The following is a 7,415-nucleotide window of genomic DNA, read 5'->3' as shown; positions in this document are numbered from 1 at the left end:
TTATCAAGAAGGGCATTTTAGGATGTTTTTGGCCGATACTCGGCCAGGGAGATGTTTCCAATTTTGCGCAATGTTGTACCGCCGCCGCTTAAGTTTCGTGAACGTGATATCGGGAACGTATTTCTTTGATTGCGTCGGTATAATCCCAGAAACCGTCACGTATAAAACGAAGAGAGGTGACAAGGAACGGGTGTTTTCTTAACGGGACGTATTTTTTGACTGCTACGTCCTTTGAACGACCTTTGATAAATCAGTCAGGCCTGGAGTGTCAGTGCGGGTGATTTTAGTGTGTAATTTTTCGATAAAAAAAAGTAAGTACACCGCTTGTTTTGAATATAGCTGGTCGGAATAAAGAATTGACTATATGCCAGTGCAATTTTGGTAGAAAAACGGTTAACTAACGGGAATTTATTTGTCCCAATTTTTTGGACGTCATATAATCGAAAATGTTAAATAGGGGTTGCGATTCGCGCGTTTAAATTGCAGTAAGATTTAACACTTGAAAAATGCAGAATTTAACGAAATTATAAGTTTTTTATGAATTCATTTTTGCGCACAAAATCTTGATTTAATTCCGTATTTGAAATATTTAGGCATTTAATGAAAACTCATTTTTTGTTATATGTTAAATTGTTTTTTTTGTTCTCACGTTGATCGTTGTCATTTTATCTAAGAACTTTCTCCAACTATATTTTAACCTACGATTGGCAATATTCCAACCAGATTAAAATTTTCAATGTCGAAATAGATTTTTATAAAGTGCCAATCTTGTAATTAATTGCATGTCGGTGCGATTAATATTAATAGGTGAATATCATTAACCCTGAGTAAAATTTTTCGTTCTGTCTTGAGAAGAATGTGCAATTTATAGTGCGCGCCCCTAGATTTATTGCCGTCGCTCCTTTAAAAAAATGGTTATAATACATTTAGTCAGTGAATTAATGTCGATGGAGTTTCTTGCGGTTTCGCACTTTGAACCGAAACCCGATAACAAGCAGAATTAACGAGAAAATAATAGAATACTGCGGAATGGTATTTTCGATAAGATAAGTCGATTGTTTTTCAAGAAAGTTTATTTTTTATTTTTGCTGACGTAATAAAACAACCACAGAAATAACAACAAACTATTTATCAGGAAGCCCCGCGCTTATGAACGATGTTTTCTATTTCTTACTTGAAAAAACAGTGATTTAGTGCGCCCTAACCTAAACAAGGTATTCCTTGCAGCCTCGCCGTCGTTCAACCCCCCAAAATGACAACCCACTGGAACTACCCCGACGCGGCGCTCCAAGACGAGCTGCGCAAAATCGCAAACGCAATCGTAGCGCCCGGCAAGGGTATATTGGCAGCTGACGAGTCCGTCGCTACGATGGGGAAGCGGCTCGCGGACATCGGCGTCGAAAACACAGAGGAGAACAGGCGCAAGTACCGGCAACTGCTGTTCACCACATGCAACACCGTGGGCGACTACATCTCGGGCGTCATTTTGTTCCACGAGACGCTCTATCAGAAAGCGGACGACGGTACTCCGTTCCCCGAGCTGCTTAAGCAAAAGGGCATCATTCCCGGCATCAAGGTCGATACCGGCGTCGTCCCGCTGTTTGGCAGCAACGACGAGTGCACCACACAAGGTTCGTAGTGGTCTGTGACTTTTCGCATCACCGTTTTGGGTTCTGGGGTTATGTCACAAGTCGCAGCCCCTTACCGGTTGAGCTTTTGTATATCAACACCCCCTACATCTGTATAGTTCCCAAAACTATGTAGTGTCACTACCGACATTTCGGTAACCATTGCAAATTGCAAATTTAACGATAGCTTCTCTGCTTCTTCCCATCCTTCTGGCCCCAGCGAGATCTATGGGAGGTAAACTTTTTATGCTGTCGCCATCAAGGTGTATATTGACTGCATCATATAATTATAGACGACCGACAGTACCAGCAACTACAAAAAGCTAACACTCTTACAGGAGGCGCCTATATTCTTTTACCAGTATTTCTCTTTCTTTGCCATGTTCTATTTAATATAGCTTTAAGCCAACGATGCTGAAAGCATCACGTACATATACATTACGTACATATAGACACTACTACAGCCTATAAAAAGCTATCAATTTTAAAGAAGGCACCTATATTTTTTTACGAATATTTCTCTTTCTCTGCTTGTGTTCTGCTTAATACAGCAACGTCATAAGGCTATTAAAGTTGTTCTCAACGGTTTTTGGAGTTTTCCTTATGGGGATTACTAAAAGAAATAAAAAATAAAAATAAACTGTGTCTGTATATATATATATATATATATATATATATATATATATATATATATATATATATATATATATATATATATATATATATATATATATATATATATATATATATACAAAAACGTAACCTCAACTCACTGAACACCGCGCATAGGGATCTTCCGATACCATTAAAGTATCGATACCTACTCATTTCGATAGTAGTCAAATCTTTTTTCGATACTACTCAAATAAATACTCCTAAAATGTCAATACTTACTCATATCGATACTTTTAGCACCTTATTATTTTTTTTATTTATTTTAAGGAAACTAACAATGAACGTTGAAAGACAATAATTAAAACAAAATTAAGAAGGAAAAGAAAACTTTTATTATGAAGGTTTGCGTCACGTTAAGCACGTACTTTAAACAAAAAACTCCATGATAACATTGGAATAATAAGCCGATGATTACAATAAATAAAATTATTCGTAAGCAATCTCTTGTATGTTTGACAATGAAAAAAAGTAAAGCGCCGACGTCTGTCTCGCTTTTGGCTCGGGCTCGGTCGAGTGAAGTCGGATGAGTTCGGCTTGGCTGGCGCGAGACAACGCGTCACCATAGATCAGATAGAGATTGTTTGTCTGATGCCTTCGGTTTTTTTTTTTTTAAATGGTGAGGCTGATACGATTTGATTCCAAGTATTTTTTTTTCGATACCGAGTAAGTATCGCAAGATTGATTTGATGTTATAAATACTAGTATCGGAATATCCCAAGCCGCGCACAACTGTCAATTGGTGTTTCTGCTTCATGTGGGGCACTGTGTTGGGGGAGTCTCGATTTGCAACACTACGTAGTTCTGGGGGCCACGCTTTAAGTGCCATTTTCGATTAGGTCTCGACGATTTGGGCAAACGTTGCGCTCAATACAAAAAGGACGGGTGCCATTTCGCCAAATGGCGCTGCGTGTTGAAAATCAACGAGCACACGCCAAGCTACCAGTCACTGATCGAGAACGCGAACGTTTTGGCGCGGTACGCGTCCATTTGCCAGGCGAACCGCATCGTGCCGATCGTGGAACCCGAGGTGCTTCCTGACGGCGCCCACAATCTGGAACGCGCGCAAAAAGTCACCGAAACAGTGCTCGCTTTTGTCTACAAGGCGCTGCAAGACCACAATGTGTTCCTCGAGGGCACTTTGCTGAAACCGAACATGGTGACTAGCGGTCAGTCGCACGCTGTGAAATTCAGCCCGGAGGACGTCGCCAAAGCGACTGTGACCGCGTTGCAGCGAACGGTACCAGCCGCCGTGCCCGGGGTTACGTTTTTGTCCGGAGGTCAGTCCGAGGAAGAGGCTTCAGTCAATTTGGACGCAATTAATAAGTGAGAGTGGGGGATAGTTGGGGTGTTTGAGGTTAACTCGATACATTTTCCTAGGTTTCCGGGTAAGAAACCATGGGCCCTGACCTTCAGCTACGGACGCGCTTTACAAGCATCGGTGCTTCGTGCCTGGCAGGGAAAAGACGCAAATGTCAAGGCTGGGCAGGACGAGTTGTTGAAGCGGGCCAAGGTAGGTTCTGCTTTTTGGTCTTCTGAACGCTGGTATTTTATCAAATGCTTTCTTTTAGGCGAATAGCGAAGCTTCTCTCGGCAAATATGCTGCCGGAAGCGTGGTTGGGGCCGCCGCTGGGGCGGGTTTGTTTATCAAAGATCACGCCTATTAGGCAATAATTTTATCCATTTTATGCATGTAAATTTAGACGTGTAATGTAGACGCAAAAATTATTCAGTGTTAAACGCGATTTTTACTTTGGATTCCATGGAAATTATATAAAATATTTTTATTTATAAGGCGACGTGCCGAATTTGTTGTCGTTTTCAAAAAACTTATTTAAATTGAATATATAATAAATGTGTATTTAAAAATCTTTATTTTGTACCCCCCTCAAATAACCCTGTTAGACTGATATATATAGCACATAACCTATAATGACCAAAGTTGAAAAGTATCACTTGGTCCACCTATGCGCACAGTGGGGGTTTGTACAGACGTAATAGAGTCTCATTTCTTCTTCTGCTCTCCTCGTTTGCGCTTGGAAAAACACAGCCTCCCTATGATTACATTCCGGGCAGTGGTGGTCCTCAGTCCTCGGTAGGGTAGGATCCGATATCACGTCGGGTACGATATGAGTCAATTCACTTAAAAAATGAAACACGTGCAAAGAAAACCAGAGCTGGAACCATAAAACGCGTTCTTACTCGATTTCGTGCATAATTTTGTTGACGTAGATGCACTTGGAATCGGCGTGTTGTTTGTAGTCGCAATTTCGGCACGCGTACAGGAGAATTTTGTTTTCTTTGTCTTCTTTAGGATACAACATGTTGTTGCTAAAAAAACCCTATCCAAGACGGTTTAAAGAGTTCTGGGTTGCTTACCATTCCTGACAGAATCTAATGCCTACGAATCCCGGACCCTCGCTGTGGGAATCGTAACCGGTCGGTCGCGACATTTCCAGACTCGATAATCGAAAAATGTAGCTTAAAACGCAACCGAAACGCATTCAAGCAATCACTCTACCTAACATCGTTTGTTTTTATTATGTTCGCAACCACGGACCACACAAAATGATGAAATGTTCTTCTTTATGTTCGCTGTTACGGAAGCTCACTATAACCATGCGCTGTGATTCTGTGGTGAGCATTGCACATGGCGCTCCTGACAGAATCCGTTGTAATCGTCCCCAAAAAATTTGAAATCAGTTTCCACTGAGTGGATTTAGTGTTTTTAGTGTTCGTGAACGTTTTAACGTTAAAATAACCGTTGGCCCTTTCGTTTTTTTTCTGTTCTCTCCGGTATGGTGGCCGGATGGACCCGGATGGTCAGCGGGGGAGGCCTTTTTTTGCATTCGGTTAAAGACTTTTGAAATTGTTCCATTTGTTGTTTCTGTTTCCCTCGGAGGGTGATGGATCTGCCCAGGTCCTTTTAATTAATTCACCCTCCATGTTTAAAGTAAATGTTGAACAATATTCCTAAGTGGCTGAGTGATCATAGTACTCTTGGCCAATAGAAGTACTGGATGGGAGGAGGGAAGGAACCATGCTCTGTCAGCTAGGGATGAATAGAAAAACAAGAGGTATAACCTTAAATCTCGTGAATATAATATGAACCTTCTTCCCAAATCGAAAGAGCAGTTCAGCCACAAAGAATACTGGGACGACTTCTTCAGGAACCTCGCCGATAAGACATTCGAATGGTACGGAGAATACCCCGAGCTCTCGGGTCATTTGCACAAATACATTAAACCTCGCGACGACATCCTCGTTGTAGGATGCGGTAACTCGACTCTCGGCAAAGATTTGTACGACGTCGGCCACCATAGTGTGACTAATATCGATATTTCCAAAGTGGCTATAAGGCAGATGCAGTCGCAGGTCGAGAAAAACAGGCCTGGCCTTCGTTACATCCATATGGATGCGTTGCAGATGGACTTTGTCGACGAGCAGTTTAGTGTCGTGTTAGACAAGGGTACTCTCGACGCGTTAATGCCAGACGAGGGGGTCGAAACAGACGAAAAAATTGAACGGTACTTTGGGGAAATTTTAAGAGTATTACGAGTCGGCGGGCGATATGTGTGTGTGTCATTGTTACAGAGACACATTTTGAAAAAACTATTGGCGTATTTTCCGTCGCATAACTGCATGTTCCGGGCTGTCAGGTGCTTCGAACCTGAGCAAAAATCCGCAGAAAACGGCGAGAACGCTATGCCCGTCTTTCTAGTTGTGTGTTCGAAATTTAAAACGCTACCGCGTCACATTTTGGAAGTGAATCTCGGCGACGCCCAGCGAAGTTTAACGAAACTCGAAAGCGCCAGTAAAGTGATTGATCAAATAACGGATGTTCAAAGAGCTTCTTTCTTGTGTTCGCGCTTGAAAAACACCTCTCTGGCGGTAGAAGAGGAAATATCGTTCGAACTGCATCAACCCGGGTGCGACGAGACGCGATACACGATCTACGTCGTGGATATCCCGTGGCAACCTAAAAATGCCTCTTACGCGGCTTTCATTGCACCAGTTGGACGCGAGGCGGAGTGGTTGTTTTCGACCAAGACCGGCCGAAAACAATTGGCTACCGCAACCAACCACAACCGTCTCGCCGTCGTAACCACTCATCGCGGTCAAGAATACACGTCACTAGAGGGCGTCCAGGTCGAGTTGGCGGAAGTGATACGCAACTTGGCCCCGTCGACGTTCAAAGGGCGCACAATACCTTTCCTATCTCTGGGATCCGACGTAGGTAAACGCGAAATCAAATACCGGAACAGTTCAAAATGTTCAGGCGATTACGTCATAGAAGATGTCGTCACCGAAACGGGCGACCAGTATCGACGACTTTATTACCTCAACAATCAGCTGGTAATTCAGTCGGAAGCGAAATTAAAGCAGGTGAAAAATCGGAAAGGAAAACCGGCGCAAGTCGTCGACTTGTGCCGCCTGACGTGCAGACATCACGTTTACATGAGTGTGGCGGCTTACGCGGCGTGCCATGCGCAACCCAACCCCAAAATCGCAGTGTTGGGTTTGGGCGGCGGAGGATTATGTTCATTCCTGCGTAAATTCCTGCCGCGGGCTTCTATAGCAGGGGTAGAAATTGACGATGACATGGTGAAGATTGCGTCGCGTTGGTTCGGGTTCGCGCAGGATGACAAGTTGCGCGCGCACGTCCGAGACGCCCTCGAGTATATACGGGAACTGTCCGAGACTAAAGTACGTCTCGACGCCATTTTGTGCGACGTCGACTGCAAGGACGCCAGCGTAGGGATGAGTTGTCCGCCTGCGGAGTTTCTCGTTCCGCGAGTACTAAAGATGGCGGCCGAGATCGTTTCGGACGGCGGCTTGTTCATAATTAACGTAGTGTTGCGCGATCTGACGCTGAGGCCGGGGATTCTGCGCAGTTTAAAGGCTTGTTTCGCCAACACGGCTGCTTACAAATTAGATGAGGATCTTAACGAAATTTTCGTTTGCTTTAATGGAGATGTAGATGAGGAGTTCACGGGGAAACTGAAGCAAGGTTGCGAGGAGCTGCGAAAATTTTTCATTAGGAATAAGGTCGAAGAATGCGATGTCGATATCGCGGAATACTTGAATAATTTAAGAATAAACGTCTAACCTGAC

The 7,415-nt window shown here is 43.4% G+C and overlaps 3 protein-coding genes across 5 annotated transcripts; 2 read left to right on the top strand and 1 right to left on the bottom strand.

The window, feature by feature from the left end:
• Positions 1-150: 150 nt before the first annotated feature.
• Positions 151-4,169, top strand: LOC132706735 (fructose-bisphosphate aldolase). Of its 2 annotated transcripts, none has more exons than XM_060678229.1 (5): positions 151-311; positions 1,228-1,631; positions 3,140-3,626; positions 3,681-3,813; positions 3,872-4,169. In XM_060678229.1, the coding sequence occupies exons 2-5, from the start codon at positions 1,253-1,255 to the stop codon at positions 3,965-3,967; spliced, it is 1,095 nt and encodes a 364-aa protein (XP_060534212.1). In that variant the 5' UTR covers positions 151-311; positions 1,228-1,252; the 3' UTR covers positions 3,968-4,169. The 2 variants fall into 2 exon arrangements, with proteins under 2 accessions (XP_060534212.1, XP_060534213.1); XM_060678230.1 differs by having other exon boundaries at positions 167-311; positions 1,215-1,631.
• On the bottom strand, positions 4,165-4,855 carry LOC132706743 (DNA-directed RNA polymerase II subunit RPB9). Its single transcript, XM_060678244.1, has 3 exons — positions 4,680-4,855; positions 4,503-4,631; positions 4,165-4,442 (listed from the first exon to the last, which is right to left on the bottom strand). The coding sequence occupies exons 1-3, from the start codon at positions 4,802-4,804 to the stop codon at positions 4,253-4,255; spliced, it is 444 nt and encodes a 147-aa protein (XP_060534227.1). The 5' UTR covers positions 4,805-4,855; the 3' UTR covers positions 4,165-4,252.
• A 484-nt stretch (positions 4,856-5,339) lies between these two features.
• LOC132706731 (eEF1A lysine and N-terminal methyltransferase homolog) lies at positions 5,340-7,409 on the top strand. Of its 2 annotated transcripts, XM_060678223.1 has the most exons (2): positions 5,366-5,497; positions 5,572-7,409. In XM_060678223.1, exon 2 carries the CDS (start codon positions 5,664-5,666, stop codon positions 7,407-7,409), a length of 1,746 nt encoding a protein of 581 aa, XP_060534206.1. In that variant the 5' UTR covers positions 5,366-5,497; positions 5,572-5,663. The 2 variants fall into 2 exon arrangements, with proteins under 2 accessions (XP_060534204.1, XP_060534206.1); XM_060678221.1 differs by having other exon boundaries at positions 5,340-7,409.
• The last annotated feature ends 6 nt before the right edge of the window (positions 7,410-7,415 follow it).

Source organism: Cylas formicarius, unplaced genomic scaffold (genome assembly GCF_029955315.1).
Source record: "Cylas formicarius isolate icCylForm1 unplaced genomic scaffold, icCylForm1.1 PGA_scaffold_8__14_contigs__length_24414737, whole genome shotgun sequence".
Classification (NCBI taxonomy): domain Eukaryota; kingdom Metazoa; phylum Arthropoda; class Insecta; order Coleoptera; family Brentidae; genus Cylas; species Cylas formicarius.
This window is presented reverse-complemented; position numbering and strand designations above follow the sequence as displayed.

What these genes read in the sequence shown, in the direction of transcription:
- LOC132706735 (XM_060678229.1), top strand. Translation starts at nt 1,253, where the DNA reads ATGACAACCCACTGGAACTACCCCGACGCGGCGCTCCAAGACGAGCTG. An exon ending in CGACGAGTGCACCACACAAG is followed by an intron (nt 1,632 to 3,139) that starts GTTCGTAGTGGT and finishes ATTTTCGATTAG; the next exon opens with GTCTCGACGATTTGGGCAAA. An exon ending in AGTTGTTGAAGCGGGCCAAG is followed by an intron (nt 3,814 to 3,871) that starts GTAGGTTCTGCT and finishes GCTTTCTTTTAG; the next exon opens with GCGAATAGCGAAGCTTCTCT.
- LOC132706743 (XM_060678244.1), bottom strand. Translation starts at nt 4,804, where the DNA reads ATGCGTTTCGGTTGCGTTTTAAGCTACATTTTTCGATTATCGAGTCTG. An exon ending in ATTAGATTCTGTCAGGAATG is followed by an intron (nt 4,632 to 4,679) that starts GTAAGCAACCCA and finishes GGGTTTTTTTAG; the next exon opens with CAACAACATGTTGTATCCTA. An exon ending in AAAATTATGCACGAAATCGA is followed by an intron (nt 4,443 to 4,502) that starts GTAAGAACGCGT and finishes TCATTTTTTAAG; the next exon opens with TGAATTGACTCATATCGTAC.
- LOC132706731 (XM_060678221.1), top strand. Translation starts at nt 5,406, where the DNA reads ATGAACCTTCTTCCCAAATCGAAAGAGCAGTTCAGCCACAAAGAATAC.